The following is a 19,100-nucleotide window of genomic DNA, read 5'->3' as shown; positions in this document are numbered from 1 at the left end:
CTAATTCGGGTATCAAACTCACATCATGGCAACATCACGTGACGTATGGGGACTTCCCCCCCCCTTTGCTAAACTGGGTGTGGGCATGGCCAGTATGTGGTTCATCTGGCCCATGGGCCAGGAGTTTGACAACTCTGATCTAAGTGCTGTAGCTATTGCTATTAAGGAATGGTTTTTTTTGGAACTGAGTCTATATTCGAAGGCAACTACAATTCTATGTGCTAAATTCTTCTCTTTCAACTTTCTTAATAGCACTTTACGCCAGCGAGCAGATCCAGTTTACAGTCCACCACTTCAGATTTCTGGGCTTTGCTGGAGACTAAAAGTGTATCCAGTAAGTTTTAATTGATGTTTATCTACTTCTTTAATTTCATTCATCATATTTAGGAACCAGCCATCTCCCTCGCAGAGGGACTCTAGACAGTGTACAGATAAAATATTAAAAGCATTAAAAACAGCATATACCGGTAAAATAGAACATTTAAATTTAAAAGAGACAAGTGATGTTAAAAATTAATGAAATAGGATTAATAGCATTAAGAGATACTTGAATTATTCTTGTATTACTTCTGATGCTCTTCAGTACTCTAGTCCTATGATTAATCCTGGTATATTGTACAACTTGCTGAAATCCAAGACTTCAAAATGTAGACATTTGAATGTAATGTTTTGATGAAGGCAGACTAAACATAGAGCCCCAATATAAATATTAACAAATACATTTTAGTATAGATAAGCCAAAAAAAAACCCCATTGATGATATGCTATACAATATGATTGTTTTCCCTTAAAAAAAACTGATTAACCACAAGTAATTTTCATTGACTTTTAAAAAAATAAAGCTCGTTATTTTCTAAGTGAATCATTTCAGAATTGGTACTTAATATGCTTTACCTGAATTCCTTCTTTTGGGAAAGCTTGGACATTATTTTATGTTTAAGCCCATTCCTAGTCAAACAAATTGTTTGAAAATATAATATCACCCTATACCAGTGATAGTTAACCTTTTTGGTGCCGAGTGCCCAAAGCGCACATGCCCCAATCCCCAAAATGCAATGCAAATGCCCCCCCTGTTCCAGCGCATGCGCACACATTCACCACATATGCGCCCCCTAGCGCATACACCCTCCCCCCCAGTTTTGGCTTCCGGGTTGTTTCTCCTGCATTTCTGCCTCCTGTGCCTTCCCCGGTCTCCTCAGTTTCTCCCCCCAGAGCACCGTAGCTTTTTCCTGCATTTCTGCTGCTGAGGGTGGAACCTGCGGAGATCGGGGGAAGGCATGGGCAGCAAACCTGCAGGAGAAAGCTAGCACATGCTGTGGAGAGAAACTGGAGATCGGGGAAGCACCTACAACTTCTGGAAGCAAGTCGTTCCACTAGTTTATTCTCCCTGTCGGGAAATTCTTCCTTAGTTCTAGGCTGGTTCTCTCCTTGATCAGTTTCCATCCGTTGCTTCTTGTCCTGCCTTCCAGTGTTTTGTATCAGATGATGCAAGGGATGTGAGTTTCAGTGAACAAGCCATTTCTTTGAGGCAACAAAGAAAAAAAGATGCAAGGGAATATTATCCTTCTTAACTTTAGATATGCGAGCTCTGCAAGTGATAAAAAGTTGACTTCCGTCACAGTAGGGAACTATAAATAGGAACTTCAAAAGCTCTTTTGATTGCTCCGGATTTATTCGTAACTTCTATTTTAATTTTTCTGTGTATGAAGGATGGAAATGGCGTAGTACGTGGCTACTATTTATCAGTATTTCTTGAGCTCTCAGCCGGATTGCCAGAAACGTCCAAGTAAGAACTAATGCAAGCATCTGATATTATCTGTTGCATGCCTTACCCACAATGAAAATGGTTCCATGTTTTATTTATTACTTATTAAACAAATTTATATAGCCACCCAACTCTCATATTGGTTACTCTGGGTGCCTTACCAAATTGGAAAAAAAATCCAGCATATCATAAATACCCATTAGAAAAATCTTTTGCCCTACCCATGTGGCAGTTCGCGGTCACGTTTTTTAGGGTCTTTCAGAAAAGCAACAGGGTGGTTGTTGAGTGGTTGAGTACTAAAAATTAGTACTCTCTGAGTTACTCTTCAGAAATAATCTTTGGATTAGAAATGAGAAACTGCAGTGTCCTTTTGGTGCTTTTATGAGCTTGATTGTTTTCTTGCAGACATTTTATTACCAAACTAGGTAACATCATCAGGGCTTAGATAATCCTGACCAACCAATATTCTTTTCTAAATGTGAAACTATTAGAAGTTTGAAAGTGCACACTTTGTCCATTAGCTTTGCCTGTTGAGTATTGCACTAGATTGTTATGTGTGACTGTTAAATTGCTCTCAGCGCATGGGAAAAGTGGTTTGTGTTGTGTAAATAGTGTTGTTTGCCAGTCATCTTTAGCAATCAATCAGAATAGAGCTGGAAGGGACCTTCGAGGTCTTCTAGTCCAATCCCCTGCTCAAGCAGGAGACCCTATACCATTTTAGACAAGTGACTGTCCAGTATCTTCTTAAAAGCCTCCAGTGATGGAACACCCACAACTTCTGGTGGCAAGCTGTTTCTCTGGTTAACTGTCCTCACTGTTAGCAGTTTCTCAATTCCAGGTTGCTTCTGTCCTTGATTAGTTTCCATCCATTGTTTCTTGTCCAGCCCTCTGGTGCTTTGAAAAATAAATCAATCCCCTCCTTTTTGTGGCAGCTCCTCAAATACTGGAAGATTGCTAGCAAGCTAAGAATCCTGGACTGGGTGTTATGGTGAACATGCTGTAGAGAGATATCTTAATTTTAGCAGGGAACAGAAGCCCAGCTGAGATATTTGCCTGGCTTCCATGCACAAAAGAAGATTCTTTTTCTTCTAAAAAGTTCATGACATCTAAAACATAATAATGTATTGGACCTGAATGCATTATTCCAGAAATGTAAAACCAAAATCCTGATCCCCAGTTATAGTTGCTAGTTAATATATTTTATTTGAATTCTTTTGGAAAAGCTTGGACATTTAGAGTAAGATTTAGTTTTTATCTTGATTGCTTCCGTTTTTCAAGATAGGGTACAAGTGTCACTGCATACTTTAAATCTTTCAGATAAGTTCCCAAGTTGGTTATGTACTTATTTGTCTCCTCTCATTTGAAACCATTTGGTGGCGTTTTAATGCCAAGGCACCACACCATCTGCAGTGCCCTTGATATTTCATGCACAGTCTTGCATGGGCTGGCCAGAACTTGCATGTTTTTCTTTCTTTCTTTCTTTCTCCCTTCCTTCCTTCCTTCCTTCTCTCTCCCTTTCTTTCTTTCTTTCTTTGCTTTGCACCACAGTAGCACCTTTTAATGTATTTTTCTAATGAAATATTTTGTATATATTTTATACGCTCAACAAAAATACAATTTGGGAAAATGCATCTTTGAAAACATAAGGTATACCACCGTAATATCTTGTATATCTTCCAGATAATGTAAGACATTGGGTTATTTTATAAGTCTAATATTTTATAAGTCTAAGATGAAAACAGAACTGTTGATTTTTATCCACTGCATTCTTTTGGTCGAGAAGGTCTCCATCAATTGTTAATGTGTACCTAAAATTTTGGAAAATATGGTTTTGCATAATAAACATGACCCTGGGATACTGCAACTGTCATAAATATGAATCAGTTGTCAAACTTCTGAATTTTGATCACGTATTTATATTTGCTGCGATCATTAAATGATTCATGCAGTTATTAGGTAAATTTGGATTTCCTATTGACTTTGCTCATCGGATTAAATTTCCATTTCTATAATTCAACATTTTTTTGCACCAATACTGCCTTATTTTCCTTACTGCATCTTATTATATGCATCCAAGTTGATCTGAAAATTACCTGGAGAAAATATAGGAATGCACAGATACAATGTAGGAAGAATGAAATACGGAACCCTTCCTTCCTTCCTTCCAGATATGAATATCGTGTTGAGATGGTCCATCAATCCACTAATGATCCTGCAAAAAACATCATTAGAGAATTTGCATCTGATTTTGAAGTTGGGGAATGCTGGGGTTACAACAGGTTTTTCCGACTGGATTTGCTTGCCAATGAAGGCTATTTGAACAGGCAAAATGACACGGTCATATTACGGTAAGAAAGTTTATGAAAGGGCATCATAGTTGGGCTTCATGGCAATAGGATAGTAAACCTCTTTATGCTACATTACGGGCTTTTGGTCTTAAATGTTTTTCTTGTGAAAATACATTGTGTAGAGTTCAAAAATAAGAAGGAGGAATCTTTTCATTAGTAGCTCTTCTTATCTGGAACATTGTCTTTAGTAGGGATGTTTGAGACAGACTTTATATGTGTCCCGGGATAATGTTGCAGGATCCAATCTGGGTCAGTCACCAGGACCGGAGGTTTTGTCATCCGAGCTAGAGAGAAATTCCCTGAAAATGGGCTCCAGAATGAGCCCGAAAGCTCGGAAGACGACAACCTCTAGTCCCGGTGACCCATCCAGACTTTATTATCTTTTCTGTGCCAGATACATTTTAACCTTTTATTGCTTCTTTTATTGTTTCTATGTTACACATTTTAATTATAATGTTTCAATGTATAGTTTGATCATTTTAGAACTTTAGGCATTTTTAGTTTAGTTTGTTGTAAGTCATCCTGGGAAAATCTGGGTTTTTTTAAAGAATAACATATAACCGTTAAATACAAATGACTAATTGTCTCTCTTAATTGGTGGATCCTAAGCAAAATTAGATAATTGCTTAAATCTCTTAGCAGATTCCTTATTGGGATTATTGCAGTTTAACGAATAACAGCTAGCACTTAAGTGTTAAAAGGAAATACAATTTTCCCAGTCCCATTTAAGAAGCCAAGTAAACAAGCATCAATAAACAAAGGGTGACATTTTGGCATTAGCCAGTTTAATTAACTGAATGCAGTTTAAAGCCCTAATCCCTTGGAGTAAATGAGATCACACAACCCTGCTCTCCTAATAACGCCATCCTGTTTGGACTATGGAAACATACACATACTGAAGGAAGTTGGAGAGAATCCAAATGCAGAAATGACTTGCATTTTTTGGGGTAAGCTTAGTGAACCTTTTGACGTGCTGTTTCTTCTAAAGGTTCCAGGTGCGTTCACCTACGTTCTTCCAGAAATGTCGGGATCAGTACTGGTACATTTCTCAGCTGGAAGCTGCTCAAACAAGCTACGTCCAGCAAATAAATAATCTGAAAGAGGTAAACATTACTACTTTACACAGTACGTACCTATGTATGTATGTATTTATTTATTTAAAACATTTATATAACCATCTATCTTCTAACCAGCTCTGGACAGCTCCCAATCCAAAGGTAAAACAACATGTAAATCATATTAAAACCATGAAATACTAACACTGCTTAGTCTCCTTTTCTATGTTGTATTGCCTTCCCAAGATTGTAATAACTGATATGTGTTCCTTTTTTCCTAATTCAAGCTAGAAGTATGTGTAAAAAGGTTCAGGCTAAAATATACGGAGAGTCCTTGACTTTACAACCACTTGTTTAGTGACCTTTCGAAATTATAATGGCTCTGAAAAATTGGCTTATGACTGGTCCTCACGTTTATGACCATGGCAGCATTCCCATAGTCACATGGCCAAAATTCAAGTGCTTAGCAACCTGCAATTGACAGTTGCAGGCTTCTGGAGTCATGTGATCACCATTGCACTATGAAGCGGTATATAAGTCTTAAGTTCTCTTGCTATTTGCGACCTTCCCTGGGTTTCTGACAAGCAAAGTCAATGGAGGAACCAAGATTTGCTTAACAGCCACATGCTTCACTTAGTGGCTGTTCACTTAGTGGCATTGTAATAACATCAGTTATTACAATCTTGGGAAGGCAATGAATCACTTAACTGCAGTGATTCATTTAACAATTGTGGCAAAAAAATGATCGTAAAAATGGATGCATTTATTGCATTTGTTTTATCAGTGAAAATTCTGGTGCCAATTGTGGTCATAAGTTGAGGATTACCTATATTAAAAAAACCTGACTTACCTTGCTTAGTATTATCATCAACACAGCTTTCCCCGTCTGGTGCCTCTTGGATGTTTTTAGTCATAATTCCCGAGCCAAAATGGACAGTATTTGCACTTGTATTTATTTCATTATATTTAGAAGATATCAGGTTGGTAAAGTATTTTAGAGTAGGCCTGAGCATGCTTTTGGTACCTCCTTAATTCAGATATGTACTGTTTTGGAATTTCCGGCTTTGAGGTGAGCCTAAGAAAAAGTGGAACATTTTAAGCATGAGGCAGCAGGATAGGTATATGCACCTCATCTTCCCTGAAGCACCTTTTAAACTTCAAATCTCAAACCCTATACATACCTCGTTTAATACGTGTCATGGAAATTCTGATGGTAGCCAGTAGATCTTCCAGTTTAAATACTCTTTATTTTTAATGGGTCAGCTGTTGGAAAAATTAGAACAGGAATTGCACGGAAAAATTAGAATTAGGACAGTGAGAACAATTAATCAGTGGAATGGCTTCCCTCAGGAAGTTGTGGGTACTCCATCACTGGAGATTTTCAAGAAGAGATGGGACAACCTGTTGTCTGAAATGGTACAGAATTCCCTGCTTGAGCTTGTTCTGAGGTCCCCTCCAACTCGTTATTATCCCGTTAAATTTCACTCATCCAGAAGCTGAATCTAAGTGACAGTGCCAATCGGTTGTGTATTGTGGAGACCAGGTGGAGGAAAGGATTCATGTCATCTATTTCTGTTACCTAGTCTCTTCTGCAGTAGAGAAGGCAGATAAAGTGTAGCTCAGGATTAAACTAAGAAGTCCTTGGCGCTGTCCTTGGTTGTTTTCTTGCAGATGTTTCATTACATCTGCAAGAAAACAACCAAGCTCAGAGAGCACCAAGGACCCTTCCGAGAAGAGAAAGCTGGAGGATGGAAAGGTGCGGTGGCACCAATTTCATCTCACTCAGCTAGTGTTTTATCTTCCAGGCTACCCGCTTTAGGGCATTATGCTGTAATTTGGTGACTTGGTTAGTTTGGAGGGATTGTTGGTCCATTGTCATTTCATGTGCTTAACAAGCTGGCATTACTTTTGCCTCTCTTTGGGGGCATCTCCCCAGGATTGCTCAGATCATCATTTCAAGCCTCTGGGAGATTTTTCCACTCACTCCTCTACCCTTTCTTGGTTTTTTGATGCTTGGATAGTTAGTTATGAACAAATGACGTAAGATTATTTAATCTTTCAAATGCAGGCATGTGTTTTGGCGTAGACACATTTTTAAGGTAATTTTACTTAGATTAATGTATGATCCATATTCTTAAGACAGTGTCATAATTACTGAAATCATTTTTTGCACCCAAACTCAGTATATAATTCAGCCACTTTTCACGTATATGCTACTGAGACACTTTTTACTTATCTATGCTTATTTATATTTTGTATTTCTTAACCGCCCATCTCCCTATAGAGTTCAGAATTTCTTTTCCCCCCACTTTTGATTTCCCAACATCAGTTGCTTTTTACTCCTTCGTGATTTCCCATTATTAAATCATCCCTTTTAACTACTTTTAAATTCTTAATCATTTCAAAAATTTTAGAAAAATTTACCTGATTCGGTATCGTTTTTACAGAGGACTCTTGTACCAGTGATGCTCCTGAATTAAAGCATGTTAGTTTGGGTTGGGTCCTGCTCTCGCTGCTTTCAGAAATCCCATCAACACAACTTTTCAGTGTCATCTGGTTTTCCCCCCCTCTTTTTTTGCTTACCTGTTTAAAAAAATGAAGAGGCTTGCAATCGAGCTTTCCCGGACCCAGAAATCCCACGGCGTCTCCCCTCCAGATACTCACCTTAGCCCACAAAGCGATGATGGCCTGGAAACGAGACCGAAGAAATCGGGGCCAAACTCAGAAGTGCTTCTTGAGGCCGTGGCCAGCACAGCACCTCCCAGAGACACAAAACAAGAAGAGGAGGAAAAAGTACCATATGAAGACTTTAATGTAAGTATGTCGTGTCCCCCTCCCCCTCCGATGGCCGGGTCTGGGAAGTCTGTATCAAGCGTGGCCACGAAGCCTCTGCAGCTTTGCCAAATTCCTTTCAGAGTTCTCAGGGCAGGCAGGAATCCAAGGTGTGACTTCAGCAAACCAGATGAGACTTTGCTTGACTCAAGGAATGCCAAAAAGCAGATCCTTTATATAGGCCATGGGGTGTGGCTCCATGACTCAGTACTTATCCAGGCCTGCCCCTCCCTTCCTTTTGCTGACGTCGCCTCTCCATTCTCCAGAAGCGGGGATCCGTCCACTGTGACTTTCCGTCCTGATCTGCTGCCAGCAATTCTAGCACGTGGCTGGCTTCGTGCTCACACGCTGTAGGAGGGACGTTTGTTTGCTCATTCTGTCCGGGCATGGTGCCAGGGCTGGGGGAGGCATGCCAGGCCGTTCCTCTTCATTGTCAGACTCTGGCTCAGATAGCAGGAGATGGGAGGGGCCCGGCTGAGGAGAGGAGGGCAGGCGAGGCACAACAAAGTACAGGTAATCCCCGGGTTATGAGCGTTCGCTGAGTGAACATTCAAAGTTATGTGACAAGCGCCCCCTAGTGTTTACGAACAAGTCCCGAAACTACGAATCTGGCAGCACTATGGCAGTTGTTCGCCCTTATGAACAACTGCAGAGGCTCTGCAACATTCATCCTGCACCTTGCCAGCCGAAATGGAACTCCGTTTCAGCCTGCAAAGTGCCGGGCGAGGCCTGCGCAGGCCTAAACAGAACGTCAGAGGGGTGCGCGGGACTGAGAGGCTGGAGAAGAGACAGCTTGCTAGATCTTTGCATGGTAAGTGACCCAGCGCAGCAGGTTGGGTGGGGGGAAGCAATTGTGGGGAGCATGAGGTATTTCAGTGGGTCGGGGAGATCTTGGGGGGTATTAAGCAGGTGGCCTGTTCCATCAGTAGGTCCTCCATGGCCTTCCTCACCCTGAAATACCTCATGTGTGCTTAACGAACCACGCATTTGATTAGCGAATGTGTGGCCGAAAGGAGGGAATGATCCCCATTCAAAGGACAAGATTCACTCCCAAGAATCCTTGGGTTACGAATGGAACAGGCAGGCTCCATTGAAGACTACCTGTATTCTTGTCCCCTGTTCCAATGAATTTACTGCCTACTGAACAGCACTTGTGGCTCTTCTGCTCAGTGAATGGAAAGTATAGGTCGTCCACCTTTGAGCCCAACATTTCTGTTGCTAAGCAAGATGGTTGTTGTGTCCCAGCCCAGCATCCCTGTGGTCACATGATCAAAATTTGTGGGGCTTGGCAACTGGCATGTATTTAATGATGGTTGCAGCATTCTAGAGTCACACGACCGCCATTTGCAACTTTCCCCAATCAGTAGAATCAATAGAGGAAGCTGGATTTGCTTATCCCCTGCAGTGATTCACTTAATAACCTTGGGGGGGGGGGAAGGTCATAAAATTAAGCACAACTATTACACAATCACGTTGCTTAGGAACAGAAAACCCGGTCCCGATTGTGGTCGTAAATTGAGGACTGCCTGAAGTTGTGAAAGATTACTTGCGATGTGAGAAAAGGATCAGTAACGCTACATTTCATTGCTTTTTCTTCCTTCCCCAACACCTTGACTTACATCCACAATTGAGTCCAAACTTTCTCTTGCTAAAGGAGACATTTGTTAAGTGAATTTTGCCCCATTTTACGACCTAAAAAGGGATCACGTGACCTCAGGACACGGCAACCGTCAGAAATACAGTCAGTTGCCAAGCGTCTGAATTTTGACCACATGACCATGGAAGTGTTACAACGATGGTTAAGTGTGAAAAACAGTCATCATCATTTTTTCAGTGCTGTTGTAACGTTCAACAGTCACTAAGTGAACTGTTGTAAGTCGAGGACTACCAGTAATTCCTCTCTTTGGCTTTATAAACAGAGGACTTGAAGTGTATATATGGAAGCTGGTTTTCAGAGTCATATTTTTCTTTCTAATGAGCTGTTTGTGTGAGAATTGCTGCTTTCTTCACAGCCCTTACCCCAAAGTTAAGTATTTTGTTTCCAACTCTGCTCTAATGGCAGCACGAGCTCTCCGATGGCGATCTGGATGTCGATTTTGTGGGGCAAGAGGAGGCGAACCATTTGGACGGCAGCAGCTCTTCCGTGAGCTCAACAGCCACCAGCAACACGGAGGAAAACGACATAGACGAAGAGACCATGTAAGTCACGGCAGGGATTTCCTATCCCTGCGTCTGTTGACATGTAAATCTCCTTTCACGCCTCTAAATGGGGGGCGGGGGGAATCTCCAACCCTTCAGCAATGTTCCAAAAATGTCATCGGGAAGGCTTAATATTCATATAAGCCTAAAGCCGAGATTTTTTTTCATCTCCACTCAACTTGGTGAGACTTCCTATGCGTAGGATTGGACTGCAACTAATCCGTATATTTAAGCTGGGTTGGGAAGCACTTCAATTGTAAACCTGACAATCAGATTGGAAGGCCAGAGATCTTTTATAGATAAATACATAGGGACCTCCTAAATAAGGGATAGATAAATATTTCCTCCAAAAATCGGTGTTAACTGTCAGAATAACAGAATGGAGTTGGGAGGGACTTTGGAGGTCTTGTAGTCCGACCCCCTGCTCAAGCAGGAGACCCGGTATCCGGGGTATCAAACTCAGTTTCATTAAGGGCCACATCAGGGTTGTGTTCGACCTGTGGAGGCCAGGGTGGTAGTGAGCATAGCCAGCTTGACATCACTCGTGTCAGAGGCACCTGTGGTGGCTCGAACGTTCTGCCAGCAAAAACAGAGCAGCCCTCCTGAGCTCCGTTTTCACTGGCAGAGGGCTGCAGGAGGCATATAATTTATGAGCTCCATTTTTTACTGGCACCAAGAAAAGGCCAGTCCTTCACTTTTTCCAGGGAAAGTGGGCCAGATCTAAGCACCCGGCGTGCCAATCCCGCCTGCGGGCCTTGAGTTTGACACCTCTGCCTTATATCATTCCGGACAAATGGTTGTCCAGTCTCTTCTTAAAAACCTCCACTGATGGAGCACCCACAATTTAATGGAGGCAAGTCGTTATACCTCTAGAGGTGGCTGAAGTGGCTTGGCAAACAGTCTTTCAGAGGAATATTGATCAACACACACCTTATCTCGCTTGGAAAGCTGCCAGATTACTAGCTTCCAAACACAGTGTAAGGCAAAACCTGGCACTCTTATAGGCTCTTATAGTCACGAACAGAACTTTCCACTCTTGAAACGACCAAGCCCCCTCCCCCTTCACTCCTTTCTTGTTTCCTACGGGAGGGGCCAGTCACCTCCAAAATGTGGCTTTACTTCCGAGTTGACTCTGCTTTCTGAGTTGTTCTTATCTTCTGGCAGTTCTGCGCATGAACACACTGGGAACAGGCTCCAGCTCTTCCTCTGCCTCGTTGCTGTCTACCTCCTTCTCTGCCTCTGACGCAGAGCCCTCGTCTGAGCTTTCCCCAGTCCCCAGGACTGGCCCATGTTCCTCCCCAACCTCCTCACTGTCCAACTCTGCTGCCAGCTGTGCTGGCCGCCGGCGGGCCACAACAACAGTCCAGGGGGTGTCAACCTCTTGTTTACCACGGACACCTTTCTTGTGACCCTGGCCACAACCCACTAAGACTTAATTAAAGATTTAAACCATAACATTTCTTGAAGACTTCACAGACGCCCTGTGATGACATGGTGGCCCACCAGGGGTCTGCATACCCGAGATTGAGAACCACTGGTATAATCCATTCCATTACCACAGGTCACTCTTTCTATTTTGTGTTGCCGTTGTGTTGCAGCTGCCCCTGGGTGCAGACGAACTCAGGATTTTATCTCATTACTAATTTCAGTGCAATTCAGAATTCTTCAAACCCTATTTATAGAACAAACCTGAATTTACTCAAACCTGAAGCTTAGCAAAAACTTTGTGATTTTTACTTTGCCCTCAAGGTCTGGAGAGAACGATGTGGAATACACTCACAACATGGAGTTGGAGGAAGGAGACCTGGTAGAAGAAGCCACATCTGCCCCAGCAGGGGCTTCAGGTATACGTCGAGAAAATGCTTTTTATAATGGCCTTTCTATATCAAGCCTCCTTTCCTCCTTTGCCCTCATCAGAAGCCACGTGGCGTTGGGGATTCTGTAGGATTTCCTATTTTTGGAACTGCTGCATCACATATCATATGTAGGGATTATTTAATGTAGGGCAGTCGTCCCGTTAGCTTAAATTCAGTGGAGGTTTGTAGCTGGGATTAAAAAAATAAATAAAAAGCATATCGATATAATACTAGCTGTGAGATTTACGTTTTGGGGAAAGGCTATCAGAGAAACTTGAGTTTTTGAGAGGTTTGCCATACTTCAAGGAAAAGATTGTCCTTGGGCCTTCGTGTCTTTATAACCTAAGAAGTTTTAATGCTTTCATTTAAAACTTCTGATGTTCTTCTGATGTACATCCTCTTACTGCGGGAGGAGATACTTTAGGTTGTGAGCAGAGAAGAATTTGAATAAATGAGATTTTTTTTCAGGTAGTAGGTAGAGAAGAATTTCAATAAATTTATGCTTTTGATTGTTGATTTGAATGTCATTCAGAAACAGATTCTTTATACAGGCAGTCCTGAACGTCTGACCGCAATTGAGCCCAAAATTTATGTTGCTAAGTGAGAAATTTGTTAAGTGAGCTTTGCCCCATTTTACGGCCTTTCTTGCCACATTGGTTAAGGGAATTCCTATAGTTCAGTCACACGGTTGCTAAGTGAATCTGGCTTCCCCATTGACTTTGCTTGTCAGAAGGTCACAAAAGATGATCGCCTGACCTGGGACACTGCAACTGTCATAAATGCGAGTCGGTTGTCGAGCATCTGAATATAAATCGCATGGCCACAAGGATGCTGCAACAATCACAAGTGTGAAAAATGGTCGTGTCACTTTTTTCGGTGCCATTGTAACTTCGAACTGTCTCTAAACGAGCTGTTGTAAATCGAGGATTACCTGTATTTGATGAGATTTTTTTTTTAATAATCGGAAAAGGGTTGCTTTTAAACAAGCACTGCAAGGCTAGTAATATTATGCTGAAAATGTAGGTATATAAGACAGATTTGCCAGGTATACTGTGGGCAGTAGGAGACAGCAATACTTTCATATTATAGTTCCATTTATAACTGTCAAAATCCTTTTGTGACTTAGATAACAATCACTGGAATATGGCAGGCAAATTATACCTCTGACAGGGTTTCTTGTGAGCCGAGAAATTAAATTGTATTTAGCTGATTAATACCACCTCCTTTACAACAGCGGAAACGGAGACATGAAGTCTCTGAGCAAAGTGATTGAATGCATTATTTAGGTTTTTAAATGTCTGATGTTGGTGAAATCCTCAGTTAATAGTCTCTGTAGCCCACTCATTTGAAAGGATCTCCCATTCAGTTTCTTTCTTGTTCTTCAATCACCTGTTTTTAGGGAGCTTTGAAATGGGGATTTGACTTCCCAGTTAAATTAATCCATTATTAAATTTAATTCTAGACTACTTATCAACAGGGGTAATACTACCCAACTTTTCTTCTTTCTTTTTAAAAAGAGCTCGTAATTGGGAAGACGAGAGACCTCCTAACTAACAATTTAAATAGCTTAATAACGTAAACAATATTTTTATTCTTTTAAGTGTTTTTAATTATTGTTGGGCAGTGGTTGATTTTATATTGGTTTCTGGATTTTTAACTTCGTTCCTGGATCTCCCTCATTCCTTCATATTTGCAGTTTCATTTCTTAACATTATTTTATAACAGAATAATAGACTTGGAAGTGACCTTAGAGGTCTTCTAGTCCAACCCCCTGCTCAGGCAGGAAACCCTAACCCATTTCAGACAAATGGTTGTCCAGTCTCTTCTTAAAAACTTCCCGTGTTGGAGCATTTACAACTTCTGGAGGCAAGATGATTTGATAGTCTGGTGTTAACTATTCGCTGATTGATACAGATTTCTTTATATTTTTATTTTTTAAAGATGTTTAAATCTGTCATACAACAACAGGGAAAGGGTTCTTGTCTTTTATTTGTGTGATGGCACATGTCCCATATTTAGCGCCATTTGTAGATCTATCCATATCTAGCACCCCTGTTTTGGATTGCTACAAAAATCAAATAAACCAGTCATTTTATATTTTGTAATTGTTGGCTGTATAGATTCTACTTCCTTTTCTTAAGTTTCTAAATGTATAAAGAAACAAATATTCTCTATCCTGCATTTCTGTCTTCCCAAGTACAAGATTTTGAGACCATGTTAGCAATAGCACTTAGACTTGTATATACCGCTTCACAGCTTTACAGCCCTTTCTAAGCGGTTTACAGAGTCAGCCTCTTGCCCCCAACAATCTGAGTCCTCATTTTACCCACCTCGGAAGGATGGAAGGCGGAGTCAACCTTGAGCCTGATGAGACCCAAACTGCTGGCAGCCGGTGATCCATAGAAGTAGCCTGCAGTACTGCATTCTAACTACTGCACAACCAAGGCTCTAGGCTATTTTCTGGGGGGAAAAATCTATGTTTCTCTACAAAATGCCCTAATAAATTATGTTCTTACTTCTCTAAGAGTCTGTTTTAGGTACAGGTTTGCTAGTGTGCCCAGTTGATTTCACTGTTAGAGGCAATGCTAGTAAGATTGTCCAACTCTAGCTGATATCTAAGAATTATTGAGTGCCTAAAAGTACTAATCTCTCTTTTTCTTCTTTCCCCTTTCTTTCTCCTCCTCCTTCTCCCCCCCCTTCCTCCCCTTCCTCCAGGTGGGAGCCACGCATACCGCACAACAGCCAGTCACTTGTCAAGGCGAGGAAGTGCGCTCACTTCTGCCAGCAGCAGCTTGCTTGATATAGATCCCTTGATATTAATACATTTGCTGGATCTGAAAGACAGAAATGGGATGGAGAACTTGTGGGGTCTACAGCCACGCCCACCTGCCTCATTTTTGCAGAATAGAGGTGAGTGAATAGGGGAAATGTGGGGACAGGAAGCTCTGCGAAGAAGCGTTCATCCTTTCTAGGCAGAGACTAAAATTAGACCCATCATTTCTTGCTTTGGGAATCCCCTTCAAAGGAGCTGATTTTCCTTGGTGATTATTCTTAAGATGCGATTCCTGACAGTATTTTAAATCGATGAAAATAAAGTTCCCCACTGAAATTAGAATAGAATAGAAAGAATAGATTTTTTTTTTATTGGCCAAGTGTGATTGGACACACAAGGAATTTGTCTTGGTGCATATGCTCTCAGTATACATAAAAGAAAAGGTACCTTCATCAAGGTACAACATTTACAACACAATTGATGGTCAGTATATCAACATAAATCATAAGGATTGCCAGCAACAAAGTTACAGTTATACAGTCATAAGTGGAAAGAGATTGGTGATGGGAACGATGAGAAGATTAATAGTAGTGCAGATTTAGTAAATAGTTTGACAGTGTTGAGGGAATTATTTGTTTAGCAGAGTGATGACCTTCGGGGAAAAACTGTCCTTGTGTCTAGTTGTTCTGGTGTGCAGTGCTCTATAGCGTCATTTTGAGGGTAGGAGTTGAAACAGTTTATGTCCAGGATGCGAGGGATCTGCAAATATTTTCACGGCCCTCTTCTTGATTCGTGCAGTATACAGGTCCTCAATGGAAGGCAGGTTGGTAGCAATTATTTTTTCTGCAGTTCTAATTATCCTCTGAAGTCTGTGTCTTTCTTGTTGGGTTGCAGAACCGAACCAGACAGTTATAGAGGTGCAAATGACAGACTCAATAATTCCTCTGTAGAACTAGGGATAATTAATTAGCTAATTAATTAATTAATTAACTAACTAATTAATTAATTAGTTAACTAGGGAGAATTAATTAGTTAATTAGTTAATTAATTAGTTAAGTAGAATTAACTCTGTAGAATTAGGGAGAGTCTAAAAACCTGAAGATAGTAAGAATAAGTTTTAAAAAAGTTGAACTATTTAAACTTTTCACACGCAAGGAATACATCAACATGTGGTTCCGGTCCTTGAGAAAAGAGGGAATTACAGGTAGTCCTCGATTTATGACCACAATGGAACCCAACATTTCTGTTGCTAAGAGAGACAGTTGTTAAGTGAATCACTGCAGTTGTTGAGTTAGCAAACATGGCTGTTAAGCAAATCTGACTTCCCCATTGACTTTTCTTGCCAGAAGGTCGCAAAAGAGGATCACAAGACCACAGGACACTGTAACCATCATAGTTAGTTGCCAAGCATCCAATTTTTGTTCACGTGACCATGGGGATTCTGCAATGGTCGTAAGTGTGAAAAACTTTTACAAGTCATATTTTCCAGTGCCATTTTAACTTTGAATGGTCACTTAAATGAAATTTGTAAGTTGAGGACTACCTGTATAGTTAAAATTGTAATAATTCTCAAATAGCAGGCAGAAACAGTATTGAATATTTGGTATCCTGAATGGACATCCTACATGCTAAAAAAATTAGGCAAGATTCATTCCTTCTTTCAATTAATTTCTACAGCCACCCATCTCTAGTCAATGATTCTAGATAGCTTTCAGTTTAAAAAAAAATATTGCCATCAAAACTAAAAACATTTTAAAACAATAAAAAAATAGAAACATCCGCATTAAATATACGTGAGATACTTGGCCTGTTAGCAAGCCAAGCAGGGAAAGGCTATATTCAGCTGGTGGTTGTACCAAGATGGAATGCGATTTTAAAGCCTCATCTGTAATTTAACAGTAAGATAATGAGAATTTGGAAAGCAACACTTGACAAAGCAGTCAGTACAAATATTGAGAGACTGGCTGTCCTATGGGGAGTTTGAAGACACAAGCTGGCAACGCAATAGCCATGGGCACCAGGATGTGTGTTACGTTTTTGTTAGGTAGCATATGTAGGATTTGGAAACTAAATAAAAACAAATTTAGATCTTTTTAAAAACAACGATTATGCAATTTTGGCAATATCGCCATAGAGATCCTGTACATTCTTGTGTGAAGTTGTTAGCGTAGCAGAATTTTTACTTTGATTTTAATTAACTTGGCTGAGACATAAATAAGCAGCCTTCTCCAACCTTTCCCAGTTGGCGGTCCAGTTCACGGTGGGGAAGAGGGGATGGTTTTATGGTAGGGGCACATCTTCATTTGTGTGAGTGGCAGGTTAGGGCACCCGCCACTCGTGCGTGTGGGGCTACAAGTGGGGCTGTGAGTACCGGTGCTCGCCGGTTGCAGATAGTCCATGGCTCAGTAATGGGCTGGATTATTGATAAATACCGTAGTTTTGAATGAGTTTGCTTACCTTTTAAAACGTCACACCTTCCCATCTTTTTCAATAGCCCATTTAATGAAAAAAAGCTGTCGCGGTTTCTTTTTTAAATACATGCAGGTCGTTTTCCATAGCTATCTTCCATTTGTTTTAAAAAAATGAACATTAAATAGTGGTGAGGATACAAATAATATTGCATGCTACCCTGCCTCTTTTGGTTTTCTCTTTCTGTGTCTTGTGGAAGTCCTTACAGTTTAAATTATATATTTAATGTATTAAGTACAGACTGCCTGCTTTCTTTGTTTTAATCTCTTTCCCTCCTTCCCGTCCTTATTTATTTTATTTATTTACTTTTTCATTTATTTATATTTTTCGTATTTATTTGCCACCCATCTTATAGCAAACGACTTTTATTCTGCTCTCTTGGTGGAAGACTTTAGTGGCTCCCAGCCACTAAAAGTTCTCTGCTCCTCCAACTCCGCCAGGCCTCTGTTTCTAGTTTTACTCATGCCAGAAATGGGAGGAAAGGAGAGGAGAAAGAGCCAGAAATAGGACTTTCTATGCAGTGCAAATTGAATAGATCTTTCCCTTCCCTGTGATATTTTCAGAATCTTCCACAGTAAACTGCTTGTCATTTCACACGGAGAAGACTCGGCTGCCTGACCTTTTCTCTTAACATTTTTATTTCTTTAGCATAGGTCTGTGCCTAACAGGAAGCAGGGAAAAATTAGCTAAGGCAAACGTTCTGGTTATGTTACTTTCATGCAATTTATTGTAGATTTGTCCTCCAGAGAGGCACCTTTATGTTTGGTAGAAAAATCCATCTAGTTTTTGGTCCATTACTGAAATGCTATTGCAGTAACATGATCTCTTAGGTAATGGGGCTAAGCACCATTTGGATACTGCCAGGTAGTTGCGTATTGCAGTCCGACATTATAATCTCTAGTGAGCCATTTAAGATTTGATTTTCTTTTAGGGGAGTATTTGTTGCTATAAATCAATTTTTTTCCTCACTTAGGAGCCTCCCAAAGTCACCGCAATCTGTATGTCCTTACATTCCTGCAGTCCTCCACCATCCTTTGCCTAACTGATCATTTGAAAAGTATTTTGATATTGCTTTATTTAGAATAGAATAGAATTCTTTATTGGCCAAGTGTGATTGGACACACGAGGAATTTGTCTTCGGTGCATATCTCAGTGTATATATAAATACATTCATCAAGAATCATAAGGTACAACACTTAGTGATAGTCATAGGATACTAAATAAGCAATCAAATCATACTAGGAAACTAAATAAAGCAATATAAAACATAAATATACAAGCAACAAGGTTATAATTATAAGTAGGAAGAGATAGGTAATAGGAAGGATGAGAAAATTAATAGTAATACAGTCTTAGTAATAGTTTGACAGTGTTGAGGGATTTATTTGTTTAGCAGAGTGATGGCGTTTGGGAAAAAACTGTTCTTGTGTCTAGTTGTTCTGGTGTGCAGTGCTCTATAGCTTTTTGGGGTGCCGCAGGGGTCGATTCTCTCGCCCCTTCTGTTCAACATCTATATGAAGCCGCTGGGTGAGATCATCAGTGGCTTCGGTGTGAGGTACCAGCTGTACGCTGATGACACCCAGCTGTACTTTTCCACACCGGGCCACCCCAATGAAGCCATCGAAGTGCTGTCCCGGTGTTTGGAAGCCGTACGGGTCTGGATGGGGAGGAACAGGCTCAAGCTCAATCCCTCCAAGACGGAGTGGCTGTGGATGCCGGCATCCCGGTACAGTCAGCTGAGTCCGCGGCTGACTGTTGGGAGCGAGTCATTGGCCCCGATGGAGAGGGTGCGCAATTTGGGCG

The 19,100-nt window shown here is 40.8% G+C and overlaps 1 protein-coding gene across 2 annotated transcripts in view; it reads left to right on the top strand.

Moving 5' to 3' along the window:
- The window catches only part of TRIM37 (tripartite motif containing 37), a 68,608-nt gene that overhangs the window by 27,715 nt on the left and 21,793 nt on the right, over positions 1-19,100 (top strand). For both annotated transcript variants that reach the window (XM_058164068.1, XM_058164067.1), the window contains exons 11-18: positions 253-334; positions 1,710-1,786; positions 3,934-4,113; positions 5,102-5,216; positions 7,770-7,982; positions 10,063-10,199; positions 11,949-12,043; positions 14,771-14,965. In XM_058164068.1, coding sequence (XP_058020051.1) covers positions 253-334; positions 1,710-1,786; positions 3,934-4,113; positions 5,102-5,216; positions 7,770-7,982; positions 10,063-10,199; positions 11,949-12,043; positions 14,771-14,965 — 1,094 coding nt within the window. The remainder of the gene's footprint in view (positions 1-252; positions 335-1,709; positions 1,787-3,933; positions 4,114-5,101; positions 5,217-7,769; positions 7,983-10,062; positions 10,200-11,948; positions 12,044-14,770; positions 14,966-19,100) is intronic.

Source organism: Ahaetulla prasina, chromosome 1 (genome assembly GCF_028640845.1).
Source record: "Ahaetulla prasina isolate Xishuangbanna chromosome 1, ASM2864084v1, whole genome shotgun sequence".
NCBI lineage: Eukaryota > Metazoa > Chordata > Lepidosauria > Squamata > Colubridae > Ahaetulla > Ahaetulla prasina.
The sequence above is the reverse complement of the archived record's forward strand: the minus strand, read 5'-3'. Positions and strand labels throughout refer to the sequence as shown.